Raw genomic sequence first — 24,556 nt, 5'->3', positions numbered from 1 at the left:
AAATCAGAGCTGTGTGCCTGGGTCAAAGACCGAGCATCCAGAAATGGCAACAGAAGTACCTGACGGTACCTTGTGTGTCTGTCAGAGGAGGGCACAGTCAAGCACCTGTGACATTACGGTTGGAGCTGAGGATTGCCAACACTCATTTTCCTGTTTCACATTTCTGGTTAATCCCACATAGCCAGCGTTCCATTTATTTTTCTTCAAATAGACCATGACATGAGAAGAAAACTGAAATAAAGTGTGCTACTGCAAAGGACTCGTGACCCACTAGCCAGCAGATATTTAGCGCTGGGAAAAAAATTATGTCAACATGCAGAACGAGTCTGCATGGGGACACCCATTCTTAGTTGTGAAAACGGAACAGCTCATCTTCAGTTCATCTTTCGGCCCTTACGCTCAAGCATGATTAGGCGAGCTGGTTTGAAGAACCTAGAATCCACACGATGAAGGTGAAGGTGCTGAATATTCTCATGGGAGTACTGTGCTCATTTCCTATCTGTAGGTTATACTTTAATGTGTGTTAACCTGGATACAGGTTTCTGCCACTTGGCACAAGGGAGTTTGGGTGAGAAAGGATACATGGATCCATTCGGATCATCGTTCCTAGAAATACAGTCCCAGAGTAGACGACCTACTGACCAAGAGCCAGGAGTGTCACCTCTGCACATGGATGACAGACACACAGCCATACCACGATGATTGCAATGCGGCCTCCAACATCTCCAACTACAGTTATCGGTGGCTTCTCTTTGGCCATCATCACTAGCAAAACAAAACAAATTGTAAGATCTCATTCATTCATGTATCACTAGAGAAATGTAATCACAACCTAATTCCCTGGAAATGGTGGCAAAACCACTATACAGACAAAAAACAAACAAACCACGCAGATTCCCCCTCAATGAACCTGCGAGCTCTCAGAAACAGCAGAATTGGCCAAAAGAAACAGAAGGCATGCCATACATGTTACTTTGAATTTTCTAGTAGCCACATTAAAAACAGATGAAATTAATACATTTTATTTTATGCAATTCCCAAAATATTATAATTTCAACATGTAACTGATATAAAAATGTATGTATGTATGTATGTATGTATGTATGTATTTTTTGAGATGGAATTTTGCTCTTGTTGCCCAGGCTGGAGTGCAATGGCACGAGCTTGGCTCACTGCAACCTCCACCTCCTGGGTTCAAGCAATTCTGCCTCAGCCTCCCGAATAGCTGAGATTACAGGCATGCACCACCACACCCAGCTGAGTTTTGTATTTTTAGTAGAGACGGGGCTTCTCCACGTTGGTCAGGCTGGTCTCAAACTCCTGACCTCAGGTGATCCACCTGCCTCAGCTTCCCAAAGTGCTGGGGCGTGAGCCACCATGTCCAGCCTGATATAAAAATTAATGAGATGTTTTACACTTTTTTTTTTCAGAGGGGATCTTGCTATGTTGCCCAGGCTGGTCTCAAACTGGAAGCAAGCAATCCTCCTACCTCAGCCTCCCAAAGTGCTAGGATTATAGGCATGAGCCACCGCACCCAGCCTTACACTTTTTTCCTATCAAGTCTTCTCTACTTGGTGTGTATTTTAGACATACAGCACTTCTCAGTTGAGACGAGCCGTGTCTCATGAGCTCAGCAGTCAGCACAGTGCACAGCACAGCTGGAAAGACACGAACCAGCAGAGCATGGAAGATTCTGCCAACATGGAGAAGCTGCACCGCAATGCTGTGCAGATAGAAACCCCACTCTCACAGAGACCGAGAAATATGCAGAAGGAACGCCGCTCTGTAGACCGTGCAGATAGAAACCCCACTCTCACAGAGACCGACAGAGACATGCAGAAGGAATGCCGCTCTGCAGAAAGCGAAACAGCGAAAAGCTGCCAGATCATGAGATGGCTTTATGTTATTTCTTCCAAAGTCACCTTATTTGGACAGTGTAACCTTACTATCAGATATCTGCACTACTGACATAATCAGAGTTTCCTCAAAATCAGGAACTTGAAGACAATAACTCCAGGCCCATCATCTTTTCCTGATTTAATTGGTGCCTAAAGTAGAGACTTTTATCTGACTGTAAAATCTGCATCTGAAGAAAGGCTATGAGTGTACAAAGGAAACTACAGGATAAAGAAAGGAAATAAGATTTTATCCTCAAAAGGAGGTTAGTAAACAGAGAAGAAAAACAAAGACTATTTCAGAAGAATAGGCTAAGTATTCTTTCTTTAAACTTTGTTATTATTCTGAAATATTTATTAGGCCAGTAGTGGGGGAAGCGAAAGAGAATAAAATTCAGGTAACAAGAGTTTAGTGACTACCAACAAACAATTTTGGCAGATTCCCACCAAAAGGCACTGTGTATCTCAAAGAACAAGTGTTTTTCTCTGTATACTGGCAAATCAGTTGAGCTGAAATTCAGCACTACTTTATACATTTCAACAGACATGTATTTCCTGATTTCGCATCCTAGAAACAAAGACAACTTCTTGAATTTGGGCAAGACAAGAAGGCTTTGTATATAAAATCACTTAAAATGGGGGGAGGGGGGTTTCAAACCACCACCATTAGGAGCAGCTTCCTGAGATTCTGTTTTTAAATTAAACCATGTAAATAGGTGGTTATGTTGACCTATCCACTTTTTTTTTTTTTTTTTTTTTTTTGAGAGTCTCACTCTGTCTCCCAGGCTGGAGTGCAGTGGCACGATCTTGGCTCACTGCAACCTCTGCCTCCCAGGCTCAAGCGATTCTCCTGCTTCAGCCTCCTGAGTAGCTGGGATTACAGGCACGCGCTGCCATGTCTGGCTAATTTTTTGTATTTTTAGCAGAGACGGGGTTTCACCATGTTGGCCAGGCCACCTTTGAGAGGCCAAGGCAGGTGGATCACCTGAGGTCAGGAGTTCAAGACCAGCCTGGCCAACATGGTGAAATTCTGTCTCTACTAAAAATATAAAAATTAGCCAGGCATGGTGGCACACGCCTGTAATCCTAGCTACTCAGGAGACTGAAACAAGACTTGCTTGAACCCAGGAGGCAAAGATTGCAGTGAACTGAGATCGCACCACTGTACACCAGCCTGGGCAACAGAGTGAGACTCAGTCTCAAAAAAAAAAGAAAGATTGCAAGCCAATACCCCTCATCAAATATCAATGGAAATTCAGCTCTAGTTTGATGCAGAAAACATCACAGTATTTGTGTTTACTTTTTTGCAACCCTACCTCCCGCAAAGAATTATCGTTAGTTTCGCATGAAAAACCTAGGCACTGCTAGGAGGGAGGCTAAAAAAGGCTAAAATGAAAGCCTTTCTGCCCAATATACTCATTCCCTGCTGATACTGCCTTTAGGTTCTGAATAAAAGTGAATACATAATTTGGTGGCTGCCACAAAACAGAGACAGACTTTATTATTACAGGGTAGAAAAAAAATGACCAACAGTTTTTGAATAGCTTACCCAAAAAATAAAACACCAAAAATTCCAGTTTTCATACAAGGTCAAGAATAGAGTGCTAAAACGACCCTAAGTTTAGATTCTGCTCTCTCTTTCCATTTTATCAAACAAAATCTAATCCATGAATAAAATAAATTGTGCAACATTACTTGTGGCCAGAAATCACTGTGAAAACTATATCAACTGCAGTGAAAATGTTTCCAATTCATCAAATGATTTCCAATGTTCTTATGAAGGACGTAGGAAGTTGTCTTTTGCTTTTAAAGGTAGCATTTTCCAAGTAAAATAAAGCTGCAATGACAACCCTCCTTACCTTACGCACGCTTCCATCACAAGTACAAGCACCTGCACACATGTGCACACGTTTACTCTTTCCTGGGAGCCAATTAACCAAACCTTCCTCTGCTAAAGTAAACAGCAAAAAAGAACTATGAGCAAATTCATTCCTTACCCATTTTGACCTTTGTCTATTTCTAGTTCAATGAAATGTCAAACCATATCAACAAACTGACATTAAAAAGAGATGAGTGGCTGGGTGTGGTGGCTCATGCCTGTGATCCCAGCACTTTGGGAGGCTGAGGCGGGCAGATCACCTGAGGTCAGGAGTTGAAGACCAGCCTGGCCAACATGGCAAAAACCCTTCTCCACTAAAAATACAAAAATTAGCCAGGCGTGGTGGCTCATGCCTGTAATCCCAGCTACTTGGGAGGCTGAGGCAGGAGAATTGCTTGAGCCCGGGAGATGGAGGTAGCAGTGAACCGACATTGTGCCACTGCATTCCAGCCTGGCCGACAGAGCAAGACTCTGTCTCAAAGAAAAAAGAAAAACAAAAAAAAAACAGTCAGGAGTGGTGGCTCACGCCTGTAATCCCAGCACTTTGGGCCAGAGGCTGAGCCAGGCGGATCACCCTGAGGTCAGGAGTTTGAGACTAGCCTGACCAACACAGAGAAACCCCATCTCTACTAAAAATACAAAATTAGCCAGGCGTGGTGGCGAATGCCTGTAATCCCAGCTACTCAGGAGGCTGAGGTAGGAGAATTGCTTGAACCCCAAAGGCAGAGGTTGCGGTGAGCCAAGTTCACACCACTGCACTACAGCCTGGACAACAAGAACAAAACTCCGTCTCAAAAAAAGAACAAAACAAAACAAATACAAAAATTACGTGGTGGCTCACGCCCATAATCCCAGCTACTTGGGAGGCTGAGGCAGGAGAATTGCTTGAACCCGGGAGGTGGAGGTTGCAGTGGGCTGAGATCGCCCACTGCACTCCAGCCTGGGTGACAGAGCAAGACTCCATCTCAGAAAAATAAAATAAATTAGATGAGTAAATAAAATGAGGTCTTCTGTAGAATAGAAATGAACTGATTTCAAGCTCATAACCCCTATCTACAAGCAAACAAATCAAAATTTACATTTAACAGATGCTCAAGAGGTGCCAATGTCTGTTTTCACTTCAGTGGTGAAAACCACATCTTCACTTGTGAAATTAAGAAGCCAGGAATGGCGGTCGCCTGTAGTCCCAGCTACAAGGGAGGCTGAGGCAGGAGAATGGCGTGAACCCCGGGGGGCGGAGCCTGCAGTGAGCCGAGATCGCGCCACTGCACTCCAGCCTGGGTGAAAGAGCGAGACTCCGTCTCAAAAAAAAAAAAAAAAAAAAGAAGCCAGGAAAAGCGAGCCAGAAAAAGTGACCTCCTCTCACTTTTGTGATCCAAACTCTTACTTTTCACCCCTGTGGCAAATGTAGTCTTCTTTAGCAGAACCCCTGACATATAATCTTTTCAAGTTTGTTAGATGGCCTTGCCCATCATCTGTATCAAGTCTACCGATAAGATGGAAAAGATTTAAGGTTTCACTCCTTCATTCATAAAACTTCTCCTTTAACAAATTACTCTAAAATGAGCTTCTCAGCCTTAGCACTACTGACATTTTGGACTGGGTGATTATCGCACTGCAGGATGCTGAGCAGCATCCTGGCCTTTACCTACGAGATGCCAGCAGCACCCCAGCTCCCATGGTTGTGACAACCAGAAAATCTCCAGACATTGCCAAATATCCACTGTGAGGCAAAACTCACCCGTGGGCAAGAAGTAGTGCTCTAAAGAATGGGTTTGGCCAGGTGCAGTGGCTCACGCCTGTAATCCCAGCACTTTGAGAGGCCGAGGCGGGTGGATCAGGAGGTCAGGAGTTCGAGACAAGCCTGGCCAAGATGGTGAAACCCCGTCTCCACTAAAAATACAAAAACATTAGCTGGGGGCAGTGTCAGGCACCTGTAATCCCAGCTACTTGGGAGGCTGAGGCAGGAGAATCACTTGAACCTGGGAGGCAGAGGTGGCAGTGAGCTGGGATCGTACCACTGCACTCTAGTCTGGGTGACAGAGCAAGACTCCATCTCAAAACAAAAAAAAAAAAGAATGGATTTGAGGAAAATAAAATAGTTCATCTTCCTAAGAAATGCAAAGATTCCAAGGTTGAATATTTATTCTGTCATAACCATTCTAAGATCTTAATCTTCATTACCAACCAATGAACCACCGGCACACACTGGATAACTGACACACAGATGTGAAGCATATTTAATTTGGGAGGTGCAATTTATTACATATACAAGAAATAATTTTTTCAGAATTTTCTTGGCTAAGCCTATTAAAGAGAGTCACAGAAAGCAATGTGATGATAACTGTGAAAGTTGCAATGTAAACACACCAGTATGTCTAGAAGTAATGCATTCTTTTCCTATGACACACAAAGATGACTGCCGGCGAAACCATGGTTATGACCGTTAAGCAACAAAGCAACATCCTCAGAATAAATAATCTCACCATATAAAATACTCTGATAATACAACATCTATCAAAATAACCTCTGACCCAGTAATTTTATTTCTCGGTCTTTTTTTATTTTTATTTTTTTGAGATGGAGTCTCACTCTGTTGCTCAGGCTGGAGTGCAGTGGCGTGATCTCAGCTCACTGCAACCTCCACCTCCTGGGTTCAAGCGATTCTCCTGCCTCAGCCTCCCAAGTAGCTGGGATTACAGATGTGTGCCACCACTCCTGGCTAATTTTTGTATTTTTAGTAGAGACGGGGTTTCATCATGTTGGTCAGGCTGGTCTCGAACTCCTGACCTCGTGATCTGCCTGCCTCGGCCTCCCAAAGTGCTGGAATTACAGGCATGAGCCACCACGCCTGGCCTATTTCTCCGTCTTTATCCCACAACATACTCAGCCGCTTACAAAAGGACATTAAATCAAGGTAACTCACAGGTAGTAACGTGGGGTAACTGAGCATGTCCACCCTGAGCCCAAATCTTGATTTCTAAATACCATTCTCAGCTGGTCTGATGCTAATGGGTTATCAATACTTATTAATATTAGTGTCACTAAAAAGTTGGCATACAATCCAGCACTGCTAAATCTGACCGATTTATTTTTTTTTTCTAGACGGAGTCTTGCTCTGTCACCCAGGCTGGAATGCAGTGGCACTATCTTGGCTCACTGCAACCTCCGCCTCCCTGGTTCAAGCAATTCTCCTGCCTCAGCCTCCTGAGTAGCTGGGATTACAGGTGCCCACCACCACGCTCGGCTTTTTGTATTTTTAGTAGAGACAGGGTTTCACCATGTTGGCCAGGCTGACCTCGTGATTCACCCTCCTTGGCCTCCCAAAGTGCTGGGATTACAGGCGTGAGCCACCGTGCCTGGCCTGACTGATTTTTAAAAATAAATCAATACCATTCTCCACTAAAGGTATAAAGACTCCTTGGAGAAATGGCCAAGTACAGTGCTAAGAAAGTACAAGATGAACACGGGGCGTGGTTATAGCAGAAAAGTAAGGGAGTCTCCAAAAGTGTTGGGGACATGCCAAAAGAACACAGGAGGCAGCTGGAAGGAGCTCTCTCTGGCCAAATATGAGACAAACTGAGCATTAAAATAAATGTAGGCTGGGTGTGGTGGCTCACATCTGTTATCCCAGCACTTTGGGAGGCTGAGGCAGGCGGATCACCTGAGGTCAGGAGTTGGAGATCAGTCTGGCCAACATGGCAAAACCCTGTCTCTACTAAAAAAACAAAAATTAGCCCAGGGTGGTAGTGCACGCCTGTAATCCCAGAAACTTGAGAGAATGAGCCACGAGAATCACTTGAACCTGGAAAGCAAAGGTTGCAGTGAGCCGAAATAGTGCCACTGCACTCCAGCCTGGGTGAGAAAGGGAGGGAGGGAGGGAGAGAAGGAAGGATGGAAGGAAGGAAGGAGAAAAGAAGAAAAGAAAAGAAAAAGGAAAAGAAAAGAAAAGAAGAAAGGAAAGGAAAAGGAGAGAAGAGAGAGAAAGAAAGAAAGGAAAGAGAGAGAAAGAAAGAAAGAGAGAGAAAGGAAAGAAAGAAGAAAGAAAGAAAGAAAGAAAGAAAGAAAGAAAGAAAGAAAGAAAGAAAGGCATACTTCATCTTACTGCACTTTGCTTTATGTTGCTTTGCAGATAATGCTGTTTTTTTGTTTGTTTTTTTTTTTGAGATGGAGTCTCCCTTTGTCGCCCAGGTTGGAGTGTAGTGGCACGATCTCGGTTCACTCCAACCTCTGCCTCCCAGGTTCAAGTGATTCTTCTGACTCAGCCTCCCAAGTAGCTGGGACTACAGGCACATACCACCACGTCCCGCTAATTTTTTTTTCTTTTTTTTGTATTTCTAGTAGAGACAGGGTTTCACCATGTTGGCCAGGCTGGTCTCGAACTCCTGACCTCAGCTGATGCACCCACCTCAGCCTCCCAAAGTGCTAGATTACCAGATAATACAATTTTTACAAATTGAAGTTTGTGGCAACTCTGTGTTAAGCTAGTCTATGGGCGCCATTTCTCTCTCTCTCTCTTTTTTTTTAAGACAGGGTCTTGCTCTATAACCCAGGCTGGAGTGCAGTGGTGTGATCTCGGCTTACTGCAACCTCTGCCTCCTGGACTCAAGGGAACCTCCCACCTCAGCCTCCCGAATAGCTGGGACCACAGGTGCATGCCACGCCTGGCTAATTTTTTGTATTTTTTGTAGAGACCAGGTTTTGCCATGTTGCCCAGGCTAGTCTCCAACTCCTGGGCTCAAGTGATCCTGCCACTTTGGCCTCCCAAAGTGTTGGGACTACAGGCATGAGCCACTGTGCCCAGCCTGGGTGCCATTTTTCTAACAGCATGTGCTTGTTTCATGTTTCTGTGTCACATTTTGGTAATTCTTGCAATATGTCCACTTTTTCCATTGTTGTTACATCTTTTCTGGTATCTGTAATCAGTGATCTTTGATGTTACTATTGCAATTGTTTTGGGGCAGCATGAACCATGCTCATATAAGACAGCAAACTGGCTGGGTGCAGTGGTGGCTCACACCTGTAATCCCAGCACTTTGGGAGGCCGAGGCAGGTGGATCATGAGGTCAGGAGTTCAAAACCAGCCTGACCAACATGGCAAAACCCTGTCTTTACTAAAAATACAAAAATTAGCTGGGTGCGGTGGAGCACACTACTCAGGGGCTGAGGCAGGAGAATTACTTGGACCCGGAAGGCGGAGGTTGCAGTGAGCTGAGATCCAGAGCGAAACTCTGTCACAAACAAACAAACAAAAAAGACAGCAAACTTAGTAAATGTGTGTTCTGACTACTCCACTGACCTGCTGTTCCCGTCTCTCTTCCTCTTGTTGGACCTCCCTATTCCCTGAGACACAATATATTGAAATTAGGCCAATAACCCTACAATGGCCTCTAAGTGTTTAAGTGAAAGGAAGAGCCCCATGTCTCTTACTTTAAATCAAAAGCTAGAAATAATGAAGCTCAGTGTGTCAAAAGCCAAAAGCTACACCTCTTTAGTCAAACAGCCAGGTTGTGAATGCAAAGGAAAAGTTCATGAGGGACATTAAAAATGGGACTCCAGGGAACACACAAATGATGAGAAAATAAAACAGCCTCATTACTGATACAGAGAAGTCTGAGTAATCTGGATAGAAGATCAAACCAGCCACAAAATTCCCTTAAGCCAAAGCCTAATCCACAGCAAGGCTGGTTCATGAAGTTTAAGGAAAGAAGCCGTTTCCGTGACCTAAGTGCAAGGTGAAGCAGTAATTGCTCATATAGAAGCTGCAATAAGTTACTCAGAAGATCTAACTAAGATAATTGATAAAAGTTCAAACAATATCAAACAACAGGCCATGCGCAGTGGTTCACACCTGTAATCCCAGCACTTTGGGAAGCTGAGGCAGTTAGATCATTTGAGGTCAGGAGTTCATGACCAGCCTGACCAATATGGTGAAACCTCATCTCTACTAAAAATACAAAATTAGCCAGGCATGGTGGCGCACGCCTGTAATCCCAGCTACTCGGGAAGCTGAGTCAGGAGAATCACTTGAACCCAGGAGGCGAAGGTTGCAGTGAGCCGAGATCGTGCCATTGCACTCCAGCCTGGGTGACAGAGCAAGACTCCATCTCAAAAAAATATATATATCAAACAATAGTCTTTCAACAGCTCTGATGGAGATATACAAGGAGATTAGTGTTGTTTTCATGCTGGCTAATACAACATCCATTCTGCAGCCCGTTGAACAAGGAGTAATTTCAACTTCCAAGTGTTATTATTAAGAGTAATAATAATAAGGTGATCCTCCCACCTCACCCTCCCAAACTGTCAAGAATACAGGCTGAGGTGGGAGGATTACTTGAGCCAATGAATTCGATACCAGCCTGGACAACAAGACAAGACCCTGTCTCTACTAAAAATTTCTAAAAATTAGCTGGGTGCTGGGCACAGTGGCTCATACCTCTAATCCTAGCACTTTGGGAGGCCAAGGTGGGTTGACTGCTTGAGCCCAGGAGTTCACGACCAGCCTGGACAACATGGCAAAACCCTGTCTCTACAAAAAATACAAAAATTAGTCAGGTGTGGTGGCACGCACCTGTGGTCCCAGCTTCCAAGCTACTCGGGAGGCTGAGGTGGGAGGATCACCTGAGCCCAGGAGGTAGAGGCTGCAGTGAGCAGTGATCGCACCACTGCACTCCAGGTCTGGGCGAGAGAGGGAGATCCTGTCACTGTACTCCAGCCTGGACAGCAGACAGAGACCCGTCTCTAAAATAAAATAAAAAGAAATACATTTGGCTGGGCGTGGTGGCTCACGCCTATAATCCCAGCACTTTGGGAGGCTGGGGCAGGCAGATCACCTGAGGTCAGGAGTTTGAGACCAGCCTGGCCAACATGGTGAAACCCTTTCTCTATTAAAAATAAAAAATTAGCTGGGCGTGGTGGTGCACACCTGTAATCTCAGAAACTCGAGCGAATGAGGCACGAGAATCACCTGAACCTGGAAAGCAGAGGTTGTACTGCGCCAAGATTGCGCCACTGCATTCTAGCCTGGGTGACAGAGCAAGACTCTGTATCAAAAAAAAAAAAAAAAAAAAATACATTTTAGAAGACTATAGATGCCATAGATAGTGATTCCTCTGAAGGACCCAGACAAGGTAAATTGAAAATCTCTGGAAAGGATGCACCATTCTAGATGCCATGAAGAACATTCGTGATTCATGGGAGGAGGCCAAAATATCAACATTAACAGAAGTTTGGAAGAAGTTGATTCTAACCCTCATGGATGACTCTAAGGAGTTCAGGGCCTCCATGGTAGAAGTAACTACAGATGTGGTGGAAATAGCAAAAGAACTAGAATTAGAAGTGGAACCTGAAGCTGTGACTGGGCTGCTTCAATCTTATGATAAAACTGTAATGGATAAGGAGTTGCTTTTATGGATAAGCAAAGAAAGTGGGTGTTTTTTTTTTTTAAATGAATCTACTGCTGGTGAAGATGCTATGAACACTGTTGAAATGAAAACAAGGATTTAGAAGTATTACAAAAATCATTTGATAACACAGTGGCAGGGTTTGAGAAAAGTGACTACAATTTTTAAAGTAGTTCTTTCGGCTGGGCGCAGTGGCTCACACCTGTAATCCCAGCACTTTTGGAGGCCGAGGCGGGTCGATCACCTGAGGTCAGGAGTTCGAGACCAGCCTGGCTGACATGGTGAAACCCTGCCTCTACGAATAATACAAAAATTTGCCAGGTGTGGTGGCACACATCTGTAATCGCAGCTACTCGGGAGGCTGACCAGGAGAATTGCTTGAACCCAGGAGGCAGAGGTTGCAGTGAGCCGAGATGGTGCCACTGCACTCCAGCCTGGGCAACAGAGTGAGACTGTCTCAAAAAAAAAAAAAAAGAAAGTAGTTCTTTCTTCCGGGTAAAATGCTATCAAACAGATCCTTTTGTAGTTCGTAAGTGTGATCATTGGGTGTTCATGCTCACATGTGAGATGTGCCATCCTTGAACCTTGTTAGAACATCAGCACATCACCTGGCTGACATTTTAAAAAATGCTGTCGGTTGGGCGCAGTGGCTCACTCCTGTAATCCCAGCACTTTGGGAGGCTGAGGTGGGTGGATAATCTGAGGTCGGGAGTTCGAGACCAGCCTGACCAACATGGTGAAACCCTGTCTCTACTAAATACAAAAAAAATTAGCCAGGTGTGGTGGTGCATGCCTGTAATCTCAGCTACTTGGGAGGCCGAGGCAAGAGAATTGCTTGAATCCAGGAGGCAGAGGTTGCAGTGAGCCAAGATTGCACCACTGCACTCCAGCCTGGGCAACAAGAGCGAAAACTCCATCTCAAAAAAAAAAAAAAAGCTATAAAACAGCATTACATGCTACAGAAAAACCTTTTGTGAAAGAAGTCAATCATGAGGCAAACTTCATTACGAAATTGCCACAGCTGGGCACAATCACTCTTGCCTGTAATCCCAGCTACTCAGGAAGCTGAGGTATAAAAATTGCCTGAGGCTGGTAGGGCAGGGTGGCTCACTCCTGTAATCCCAGCACTTTGGGAGGCGGAGGCGGGTGGATCATGAGGTCAGGAGATCGAGACCATCCTGGCTAACACGGTGAAACCCCGTCTCTACTAAAAATACAAAGAATTAGCTGGGCGTGGTGGCGGGCGCCTGTAGTCCCAGCTACTCAGGAGGCTGAGACAACAGAATGGCATGAACCCGGGAGGCAGAGCTTGCAGTGAGCCAAGACTGCACCACTGCACTTCAGCCTGTGTGACAGAGTGAGACTCTGTCTTAAAAAAAAAAAAAAAAAAAAAAAAGAAAGAAAGAAATTTCCATAGCCATCCCAACTTTCAACAACCACCACCCTGATCAGTCAGCAGCCATCAACATCAAGACCCTCCACCAACAAGATGGAGGCTCAGATGACTGCTAATTTTTTTTTTTTTTTTTTTTTGAGACGGAGTCTAGCTCTGTCACCCAGGTTGGAGTGCAGCAGTATGATCTCGGCTCACTGCAAGCTCCACCTCCTTTCTCCTGCCTCCATGCCATTCCCTGCCTCAGCCTCCCAGTAGCTGGGACTACAGGCGCCCGCCACCACGCCTGGCTAATTTTTTGCATTTTTTTAGTACAGACAGGGTTTCACAGTGTTAGCCAGGACAGTCTTGATCTCCTGACCTCGTGATCTGCCCGCCTCGGCCTCCCAAAGTGCTGGGATTACAGGTGTGAGCCACCGCGTCCGGCCAACTGCTGGTATTTTTTAGCAGTAAAGTATTTTTAAATTAAGGTATGTACATTGTTTTTAGACATAATGCTATTGAGCATTTAATAGACTACAGTATAAACATAACTTTCACATGCGCTGGGACACCAAAAAATTCATGAGACTCACTTTATTACAATATTCACCTATTGCAATGGTGTAGAACTGAACCTGCAATACTTAAGGTATTCCTGTGACGACAATGAATTATAACCCACTGAATGAAATAGGTCTATGAATCCATACTGATATAAATGAAGAAATGAATAGGGAAGAGAAAGCTTTCTTGCATTAGAAGGTCAACCAATAAATGTAGAAGGAATGATAGAGTTAGAAAAATGAACACTGACAACAATGACAGTCAATAATTGATTCAGGTAAGAATCATCAGTAGATGTTCATTTTGATGAGAAATAGAATATTTACAGTTAAAACATAGTCTTAACATGAGGTAGTATTAATTACAAAGAGGAAAAAAAAAAAGAGTAACTTCACAGTTGAGAAACCTGCCAGAGAAACCTTAACCAACTTATCAGAATGCACATCACCAGTAATGGGACACATCACGTGTTTCCTGTGATTTTCTGCCAAAAATGCATAACCTGAATCTAATCCCGAGGACATAAACAAGCCCCAATTAAGGGATAGTCTACAAAATCACTTGATCGCACTGTTCAAAAGTATCAAGGTCATAAGAAACAAAGAATAGAGCAGCCATTCCAGATTAAATGAGACTAAAAAGAAATGACAACTAAATGCAATGTGTGACCCTGGGTTAGGTCTTGGACAAGAAAACAAGTTTATACTTTTGCTCTAAAGGACACTGCTGGGACCACTGGTGAAACCTGAGTAAGGTCTGTAAATTACAGTGTTATAGCAATGTTAGCTTCCTGAGTCTGATAGTGATACTCTGGTTATATAAGAGAACCTTTTGTCTTACAAATATACACAAAGGTATTTAGGAATGAAGGGACATTACATCTGTAACTCACCCTCAAATGGTGAAAAAAACCCCGTGTATATATGTGTTAAATTTAGGGACTCCGAGTGAAAGGCATATGCTAGAAATCTGTACTGTTCTTTCAACTTTAAGTCTAAAGTCAGTTTAAAATAAAAAGCTAAAAATACAGACTACGGCTTGGCACGGTGGCTCACACCTGTAATCCCAGCACATTGGGAGGCCAAGGCAGGCGGATGACCTGAGGTTAGCAGTTCAAGACCAGCCTGACCAACATGGTAAAACCCTGTCTCTGCTAAAAATACAAAAATCAGCTGGGTGTGGTGGTGTGTGCCTGAAGTCGCAGCTACTTGGGAGGCTGAGACAGAAGAACTGCTTGAACCCAAGAGGCGGTGGCTGCAGTGAGCCAAGGTCATGCCACTGCACTCCAGCCTGGGCAACAGAACGAGTTCAGTCTCGAACAAAATTAAAAAAAATAAAAATAGGCCGGGCACAGTGGCTCACACCTGTAATCCCAGCACTTTGGGAGGCCGAGGCAGGCGGATCACAATGTCAAGAGATCGAGAACATCCTGGCCAACATGGTGAAACTTCGTCTCTACTAAAAATACAAAAATTAGCTGGGCGTGTTGGCACGCACCTATAGCCCCAGCCACTGGGGAGGCTGAGGCAGGAGAATCACTTGAATAGGGGAGGAGGAGGTTGCAGTGAGCCAAGATTGCACCACTGCACTCCAGTCTGGCGACAGAGTGAGACTCTGTCTCAAAATAAATAAATAAATAAAAATAAAAGTTACCTGATCCCCAAAGCCTGGTATTTGATCAACAGCTGTCATCCAGCTTACCATAATATAAAAGCTTAAGATTTCACACCATCACACATACAACTTTTTTACTAAAGCTAAAATTATCGAACACTGTCTGAATGCTGAGTGCTATGCAGAACTGTCCATACACAGTCTACAAATGTGTATAACACAACTTCCTTTTACAAAGGAGGAAATCGGGCCTGGCATGGTGGCTCAAGTCTGTAATCTTACGTAATCTTGGCATTTTGGGAGGCCACGACAGGAGGACTGTTTGAGCAAAGAAGTTCAAAACCAGCCTGGGCAATGTAGGGAGACCCTGTCTCTATACAAAAAAAACTATCCAGGAATGGTAGTGTACCCCTATAGTCCCAGCTACCCAGGAGGCAGAGGTGGGAGAATCACTTGCACCCAGGTCAAGACTGCAGTGAGCCATGACTGTGCCACTGTACAGAGCAACAGAGCAAGATCCTTTCTCAAAAAAACAGGCGGAGGATAGCAAATACCATTCCATTATTTAAAAACAACAAGACAGCATATATCTACAAGGTTGATAACTCCTAGCCATTTATACTACTTAAAACTTTCTTCAGGGCCAGGCGCAGTGGCTCACACCTGTATTCCCAGCACTCTGGGAGGCTGAGGTGAGCGGATCACGAGGTCTGCAGCGGATCATGAGGTCTGCAGCGGATCATGAGGTCTGGAGTTTGAGACCAGCCTGGCCAACATAGTGAAACCCTGTCTCTACTAAAAATAAAAAAATTGGCCAGGCGTGGTGGCACATGCCTGTAATCTTAGCCACTCAGGAGGCTGAGGCAGGAGAATTGCTTGAACCCAGGAGGCGGAGGTTGCAGTCAGCCAATATCGTGCCACTGCACTCTAGCCTGCGCGACAGAGTGAGACTCCGTCTGAAAAACAAAACAAAACAAAACAACAACAACAAAAAACCCAACAAAAAAAACTTTCTTCAGTTTACAAATAAAATAAAAACACAGAGCTCATCTTACACGGCAACTCCAGGCCTGGGTGCACAGTAGCGTTTTTGACCATAGGCGGGGAGTGACGACCATCGTCCATGTCCAGTTCCGTGCACTGAGCTTCCCCGTGGATGACGGCCAAACCCAGACGCAGTCTCTCCGCATAGGACTGGGCCCTAGAAGGACAAAGGGAAATGGTGAAACTGACAGGAAGAAATCCCACGCATCACTACTGCATCACTTTTTAACCATAAAGTGAAAACACTGAACGTTTCAGGGACATACAAAGGCATTATTTATATAAATGAGAATGTGAGGCCCAGGCCAGAATGTAAATGCCTCAAAGGGCACGTGAGTTAGGGTTTGGGATTGTATCTGATTCTAGACATTTTTTTTTTTTTTGAGACAAGGTCTCACCGTCACCCAGGCTGGAGTGCAGTGGCATCAACATGGCTCACTGCAGCCTCAAGCTCCTGAGGCTCAGGTGATCCTCCCACCTCAACCTCCCGAGTAGCTGGGACCACAGGCACGTGTTGCCACAACTTGCTGATTTTTGTATTTTTGTAGAGACGGGGCCTCACTATGTTGCTCAGGCCAGTTTTGAACCCCTGGGCTCAAGCGATCTCCTGCTTTGGCCTCCCAAAGTGCTGGAATTACAGGCGTGAGCCACCCCGCCCGGCCCTGATTCTAGATAATTTTGATTCTATCCTTTGTCCAATATTCTGATAGTCATCTTCAGAAGAAAGAACAACGTTAAAAACCATTGCCTGGGCCGGGCACAGTGGCTCACGCCTGTAATCCCAGCACTTTGGGAGACCAAGGCGGACAGATCACTTGAGGTCAGGAGTTCAAGATTAGTCTGATGAACATGGTGAAACCCCGTCTCTACTAAAAATACAAAAAGTTAGCCGGGAGTGGTGACAGGCGCCTGTAATCCCAGCTACTGTGGAGGCTGAGGCAGGAGAGCTGCTTAAACCCAGGAGGTGGAAGTTGCAGTGAGCCGAGATCGTGCCATTGCACTCCAGCCTGGGAGACAGAGTGAGACTCTCTCAAAAAAAAAAAAAAACAAAAAAAAAAAAACAAACCATTGCCTGAAAAATGCTCATAGCCTCATTGCTTTCCTTTCTCTGAGAACTTGAAGAACTTTGTTTTCCCAGAGGAAAGATGAGGAACTCAGGGATCACGTGTGCTGTCTGGAGGCTGGAGATAAAGCTGTGTGTGGTATGGGACATGGCAACGATGGAGGGGTTAACATGAGAGCCAGTGGGCTTTCAAGGGCCACGAGTGACAGCCTCTGGATTCCAAAGCAGCTCATTCTGACTTTGGGAGCGCTCAGGAGGGATCAGGACCCATGTCTGGCTTACTTACCTCTTTGCGGCATCAGGAGACTTAGCTACAATGACTGCATTTCTGTAATTTGGAATCTAGATTTGAAGGAAAAATAGAAAATACTGAAAAGTTATCAGAAAATAACACCTGGATGCTGGTATTCAAGTTTGCCCTCTTATAATGATCCAAACGAGTCACCAAATATGCTAGAATTTTAGTCACAAGTTTTAGATTTTTCAATATTTATCAATTAACATCACTGCAAAAAGCACTCCTACATCAAGAATTTTTAAAAAATAATTCTTAAAACCTTCATTTTAGAAAACATAAGCAAATTGCTAAAGATATGTAGGAAAAAAATCTGTTTTGTGTCTTTTAAAGCTACGATCCTCCACGACTAACGCTGACCCTGCTGCCTCAGGCGTTGCGACTTAAGGGAGAGCCCATTTGATGTGCCTTCCAATATTGAAATCTGATACCAGAGAATAACTAAATAAGATCTCTTTTGAGGACAATGGGGTGTTTGCTGGTGGTTCCTCACTTCTTCCTGGATATACTGAAGCAGGAAAGGTGAGGCTCTAAGGTTGTCCACGGGAAAGCTGAAAAAGCCTTGTATTTCCTTTTGATGAAGATCCATAGTGATAATGTGAGTTAAACCTGAAATTTTAAAACAAAAAATTACAAAGTTCACCCCTACAGGTTAATGGCTACAGTGGACCTAAACTAGATGCTCAACTCCTGCTTCCTACCAGCAGACTGAAGACAGGGGGTACTGTGATTAAGCACTGCAGTCACAGGCTTGATTGTTTACCTTAATAAAGCTTTAATGTAGAGAAGGCTACAACCTTCCACATGGACAAAGAACTAAAGCTGAGAAAGTGGGGATTATTGGCTTTTGGCTTGGTCCAGAAAATCGAGAAAAGAATAATGTGGCAGAAGCAAAAATATGAATATGGAATTAATACCGAAGAGATGTAAAAAACAGTAAGGCCTTGATTAAAGAATCCTGAAAGAAAGGATAAAGAATTGCAGCGAAGGCAAAAAGTAGTAAGAACACAAAAGCAAAGTAATACACATATTAGAAGAAAAGAAACTCATATAACACAAAGATATTGAAGCTTAGAATAATTTCTGTATGTAATAAAGAATGTTTCAAGTATTCTTAAAGAAAAACAATGAAGAGATACTCTTATCATCAAGAGTACTGAAGAGGAAAAGGTACATATATAAACACATTGCGAATGGTCAAAGGTCACAGCAAAACTTCCAGGGCATAGAACCAGTATAACTTGTTCTTTCCAGAAACATTATACTTTTTTGGAGAGAATGAAATTCACATACATTTGACCATCTGGATCTATGGGTTCCACGTGTGGATTCAATGAAACACAGGCTGAAAAGGTAGTTAGGCCTACAATGGTTGTGTCTGTACTGGGCACGTATGAAATTTTCTTCTCATAATTATTCCCTGAACAGCCGGGCGCGGTGGCTCACGCTTGTAATCCCAGCACTTTGGGAGGCCGAGGCGGGCGGATCACAAGGTCAGGAGATCGAGACCACGGTGAAACCCCGTCTCTACTAAAAAATACAAAAAATTAGCCGGGCGTGGTGGCGGGCGCCTGTAGTCCCAGCTACTCGGAGAGGCTGAGGCAGGAGAATGGCGTGAACCCGGGACGCGGAGCTTGCAGTGAGCCGAGATTGTGCCACTGCACTCCAGCCTGGGCGAAAGAGCAAGACTCCGTCTCAAAAAAAAAAAAAAAAAAAAAAAAAAAAAAAAATTATTCCCTAAACAAGACAGCATAACAACAATTTACATAGTGTTTATATGGTATTAGGTATTTATAATAATCTACAGATGACTGTGTTGGTTATATGCAAATACCATGGCATTTTATATGAAAGACTTGAGTATCTTTGGGTTTTGGTATCTGCTGAGGAGCCGGGGAAGGGGGAGATGGGTTCCTGGAACCAGTCCTATAAGGATATCGAGGGAGGACCATACATTTCTTTCTAAAGACCCAAATATATGTTAAAGTTTTAGAATAGACATCAGATGAATAGAAACCCAATTGTAAAATATTACCTTGATTTACAGGCCAGAAAGTGTGCCCCCGCTACATAAGGAGAATAAAGCAATGAAAATGAGCCACTATGTAGAAAGGCAAGGGTGGGGGAGAGGCAGTAAAACAAAATCCAGCTTGAATACTATGAACAAAAATGGAATTTAGCTAACAAAGCAGATACAGAAATCTAGACCTGAAGATCAAAAGATCACATAAGAATACCAAGACTGTCAGCTAAGAATTTAGCGATGACAAGATGAAACAGAAAACACATGACAGATGACAGAGAAGAGAAGACACTAAAGCAATGATATTCTAAAGTAGGACGAAGCGAATAAGGGAAAAAAAAGAATTTCTAATCAAGCTCACATATCCTTAGCCAAAACTGTTCAAAAGGAAACAAACACTCAGATCCCAAATTGGGTATCTGAGGTATGAACTAAGCCCAACTAGGAAAGAGTCCTAAAGGATCACGCTGGAACCCCAGGGCCCCCGCGCACACTCACCTGCTTTCGCCAGCATGGATGCTAGGAGCTTGCACACAATGGAACCCCTTTTCCTCATCTTGCTCTGCTTGCTGTAGGGGAAGTAGGGGATGACCCCAATAATATTCCTGGCACAGGCAGTCTTCAGTGCATAAGCCATGATGAGCAACTCCATCACAGCTGTATTCACATCTCTGAAACAGTCAAAGTTTGTATTTGGGGATTAATTCCATTTATTAACCCCTAGAAAAGATCTTGACTTTATCAACTTAACATGGGCTGCCCAGACGGGTGTTGTGGGAATTTTACCATCACACTAGCTTACAATGGCACCTCATGAAGGCAGGGGAAGCCTTCCGACTTTTTGTAGCTGAGTAAGCCCCAGCTTTCATCTGAGTGTACTCCTATTCACAGCACAGTTAACCCACGCTCACATTTGCCTGAGTCTCCTGTGTCATAGCCGGTTACTGCAGTGGCATCTGAAGCAACTGCTGGTGACCAGAGTTACCCAACACCTGCTGGCAGCCTCCCAGGGATTTGGGCTTAGGCCAGCATGAATGCCAAGGGAAACCCACCTGCCCTTCCATTTAGCTGCCATTAACAGAAAGATTTGGTCTCTTTCCATTGAGTGCGGGGAGGTCTTGGAACATAATTTTTTTATTTTTGAGACGGAGTCTCACTCTGTCACCCAGGCTGGAGTGAGTGCAGTGGTGTGATCTCAGTTCACTGCAACCTCCGCCTCCCAGGTTCAAGCAATTCTCCTGTCTCAGCCTCCCGAGTAACTGGGATTATAGGCGTGCACCACCACATGTGGCTAATTTTGTATTTTTAGTAGAAACAGGGTTTCTCCATGTTGGTCAGGCTGGTCTTGAACTCCCGACCTCAGGTGATCCACCCACCTCGGCCTCCCAAAGTGCTGGGATCACAGGCGTGAGCCACTATGCCCAGCTGGAACTTAATTTTCAAAAACCTCCCTGGAGGCCGGACGCAGTGAATCACCTGCTTCATAAACCAGATCCCAATATCCACAATATGTTTGGAGTCAGTTAATTTCAGTTTGAAGCCCAGATAGTAAAACATTAATGAGCAAGATAAACAATTTTTGAGAAGTCTTGATTTCAGGGTAACATTCCTTTCATTAACTGAAAGCGTTACCTGTTCAAGTAGTGAGTTTTTTTTTGTTTTTTGTTTTGTTTTGGAGATGGAAATTCGTTCTTGTCACCCAGGCTGGAGTGTAATGGTGCAATCTCGGCTCACTGCAACCTCTGGCTCCTGGATTCAAGCAGTTCTTCTGCCTCAGCCTCTCAAGTAGCGGGGATTACAGGCACCCACCACCACGCCCAGCTAATTTTTGTATTTTTAGTAGTGATGGGGTTTCACCATGTTGGCCAGGCTGGTCTTAACTCCTGACCTCAGGTGATCCACCCACCTAGGCCTCCCAAAGTGTTGGGATTACAGGCATGAGCCACCACACCCAGCCTCAAGTAGTGGGTTTTTAGCTGGCTTTGTCATAGACAATACACAAGTGGACCAAGTGCAGTAGCTTATGCTTGTAATCCCAGCACTTTGGGAGGCCAAGGCAGGAGTATTGCTTGAAGCCAGGAGTTTGATACCAGCCTGGGCAACATAGCAAGACCTTGTCTCTAAAAACAAAATACCATTTAAAAATCAGCCAGGCACGGTGGCGCTCACCTGTAGTCCTAGCTATTTGGGAGGCTGAGGTGGGAGGATCCCTCAAGCCCATATAATGAGTTGTGACTGTGCCACTGCACTCCAACCTGGGCAACAGTGAGACCCCATCTCTCAAAAAACACACACGAGAAAATAAAAACAGAATCAAGTAAAATACACAAGTGTATGATACCATGAGTTTTGGAGAACAAAGCACAAGGGAAGCCCAGATAGTAAAACATTAATGAGCAAGATAAACAATTTTTGAGAAGTTTTGATTTCAGGGTAACATTCCTTTCATTAATAAGCAATATCTGGGCCGGACGCAGTGGCTCACACCTGTAATCCAAGAGGCCGAGGAAGCTGGATCACCTGAGGTGAGGAGTTAGAGACCAGCCTAACCAACATGGTAAAAGCCCGTCTCTACTAATAATTCAAAAATTAGCCGGGCATGGTTGCAGGTGGCCTGTAATCCCAGCTACTTGGGAGGCTGAGGCAGAAGAATTGCTTGAACCTGGGAGGCGGAGGTTGTAGTGAGCTGACCTAATACCACTGCACACCAGCCTGGGCTACAGAGCGAGAATCTGTCTCAACAAAAAAAAAAAAAAAAAGGCCAGGCGCGGTGGCTCACACCTGTAATCCCAGCACTTTGGGAGGCTGAGGCGGGTGGATCACCTGGGTCGGGAGTTCGAGACCAGCCTGACCAACATGGAGAAACCCCCGTCTCAACTAAAAATACAAAATTAGCCAGGCATGGTGGCGCATGCCTGTAATCCCAGCTACTCAGGAGGCTGAGGCAGGAGAATAGCTTGAACCTGGGAGGTGGAGGTTGTGGTGAGCCGAGATCGCCTCATTGCACTCCAGCCTGGGCAACAAGAGCGAAACTCCATCTCAAAAAAAAAAAAAAAAAAAAAAAAGAGCAATTTCCCATGAGGTTATTTTCCATTTTTCCAAGGGATTCAACATCCTCCAGCCCAAGGCTAAAGAAAGCCCCACACCTCACCCCTTATTGGTCAGAAAGGTGACAAAAGGGGCTTTGTCACATTGGCTTTACCCATTCACTGAGAGATACTGGACAAATCGGACACCAGGCAGTTACTTTGTGAACGAGCAGGGCAAAGAGAAATTGGCTGGCAGTCTCTGCTTTATCTGTTCCCTAAGAATGTTGCAAGTACACCCTGGCTAGCTCTTGTAGTCTTTATCTCTAAGTAGGACATTCTTAATTGTTTTACCAACTACTTTTCTTTCTTTTTTTTTAAATAGAGAAAGGTCTCACCATGTCGCCCAGGATGGTCTTGTACTCCTGGGCTCAGGCAATCTTCCCGCCTTGGCCTCCCAAAGTGCTGGGAATAAAGCTTGAGCCATCATGCCCAGCCAACCAACTACTTTTCTTTCCCCTAAGAAAACCACATCCTATATTAAGCCCAGCCCTTACTGCTCTAGCATTTTGGACAGGCAAAAACTAACCTGAGGTGTGCTCTCTTCGGCAGCACATATACTAAAACTGGAACAATACAGAGAAGATTAGCATGGCCCCTGTGCAAGGATGACACGCAAATTCGTGAAGCGTTCCATATGGGGCAAAAAAAAAAACCTAACCTGAGGTGAGGAAACAGGCATGGTATACGCATTCATTAAACTGGCCAGGCTTGCAAAAGAGAAACCAACACCATAGCTGGAAGTAATGGGGGAGAATTTACCCTGCTCCCAACTGTAACAATTAATCATCTGCAGCAGTTGTAAATTTTTTGTTGTTGTTGTTGTTGTTGAGACTGAGTCACTCTGTCACCCAGGCTGGAAGGCTAGAGTGCAGTAGCACCATCTTGGCTCACTGCAACCTCTGCCTTCCGGGTTCAATCGATTCTCCCACCTCAGCCTTCCGAATATCTGGGATTACAGGCACCCGCCACCATGCCTGGCTAATTTGTTTGTATTTTTAGTAGAGACGGGGTTTCACCATGTTGGCCAGGCTGGTCTCAAACTCCTGACTTCAACTGATCCACCTGCCTCGGCCTCCCGAAGTGCTGGGATTACAGGCGTGAGCCACCGTGCCCAGCTGTAAATGTTATTTTAATGAGTCTTTTTACTTTACATCAACACCCTAGAACTTGTACATAAACATAAAAATTATCCTTTAAAATATACTTTATAAGCTTCATATTTTACTTAGTTCCATTGCTTGGTATATCTGGAAAATCTCTGAATATCACACAGTTCAATTACCCAAAATAATCATTTTGTTCTGAATGGCTTTTTGCCATTTCCAAAAATTAAACCTATCCTCAACAACCAAAAGTCTGCTATTATTAGAACAGTCAAAAGAAATACGCTGCAAGTTTGGAAGCAGTAATTCCAAAGCTATTCCAAGAAAAAACAGCACCAAAAAAAGGGATCTATGTGATTTTAGAACAACAGCTCTGAAGGCAACTAAGCTTATTTTAATTCTAAGCTTTGGTCTGTTTGCCTAAAATTAGTCATTACTTTAGACAATGCCCCCTTCCTCCCAAAAACAGAAAAACCTGTAAAATATATTCCTTCATCTATGTAACTGCAGATAATATTAAAAAACCAGGTCAGGCACAGTGGCTCACACCTGTAATCCTAACATTTTCGGAGGCCGAGGCACGTGAATCACCTGAGGTCAGGAGTTCGAGACCAGCCTAGGCAACATGGAGAAACCCCATCTCTACTAAAAATACAAAAATTAGCTGGGTGTGGTGGTGTGCACCTGTAATCCCAGCTACTCGGGAAGCTGAGACAGGAGAATTGCTTGAACCCAGGAGGCGGTAGTTGCAGTAAGCTGAGATTGTGCCACTGCACTCCAACCTGGGCAACACGGCAAGACTCCGTCTCAAAAAATAAAATAATAAAATAAAACATAAAATACAAAATAAAATAAAAAATTAGGCCAGGCGTGGTGGCTCATGCCTGTAATCCCAGCACTTTCGGAGGCCGAGGTGGGTGGATCACCTGAGGTCAGGGGTTCAAAACCAGCCTGGCCAACATGGTAAAACCTCATCTCTACTAAAAATACAAAATTAGCCAGGCATGGTGGTGCATGCCAGTCATCCCAGCTACTCGGGAGGCTCAGGCAGGAGAATCACTTGAATCTGGGAGGCGGAGGTTGCGGTGAGCCGAGGTCACACCACTGCCCTCCAGCCTGGGCAACAAGAGAGAAGCTTGTCTCAAAAAAAAAATTAAATTATCCGTGTTCTTTAGTTGGTACTAAAGTATCCAGTACTCAAGCACT

The 24,556-nt window shown here is 44.4% G+C and overlaps 1 protein-coding gene and 2 non-coding genes across 6 annotated transcripts in view; 2 read left to right on the top strand and 1 right to left on the bottom strand.

Moving 5' to 3' along the window:
• PRPSAP1 (phosphoribosyl pyrophosphate synthetase associated protein 1) overlaps positions 1-24,556 on the bottom strand; it is a 43,622-nt gene that overhangs the window by 2,218 nt on the left and 16,848 nt on the right. For all 4 annotated transcript variants that reach the window (XM_055242159.2, XM_055242158.2, XM_055242161.2 and 1 more), the window contains 5 exons: positions 19,657-19,829; positions 17,629-17,744; positions 17,127-17,182; positions 15,789-15,934; positions 695-765 (listed from right to left, as the gene is read on the bottom strand). In XM_055242159.2, coding sequence (XP_055098134.2) covers positions 695-765; positions 15,789-15,934; positions 17,127-17,182; positions 17,629-17,744; positions 19,657-19,829 — 562 coding nt within the window. The remainder of the gene's footprint in view (positions 1-694; positions 766-15,788; positions 15,935-17,126; positions 17,183-17,628; positions 17,745-19,656; positions 19,830-24,556) is intronic.
• Positions 11,695-11,798, top strand: LOC129463345 (small nucleolar RNA U13). Its single transcript, XR_008651133.1, has one exon. It is a non-coding gene; the product is annotated as a small nucleolar RNA U13 (small nucleolar RNA).
• LOC129463407 (U6 spliceosomal RNA) lies at positions 22,781-22,887 on the top strand. The gene has a single exon (XR_008651175.1). It is a non-coding gene; the product is annotated as a U6 spliceosomal RNA (small nuclear RNA).

This window comes from Symphalangus syndactylus, chromosome 14 (assembly GCF_028878055.3).
Source record: "Symphalangus syndactylus isolate Jambi chromosome 14, NHGRI_mSymSyn1-v2.1_pri, whole genome shotgun sequence".
In the NCBI taxonomy this organism is placed as follows: Eukaryota; Metazoa; Chordata; class Mammalia; order Primates; family Hylobatidae; genus Symphalangus; species Symphalangus syndactylus.
The sequence above is the reverse complement of the archived record's forward strand: the minus strand, read 5'-3'. Positions and strand labels throughout refer to the sequence as shown.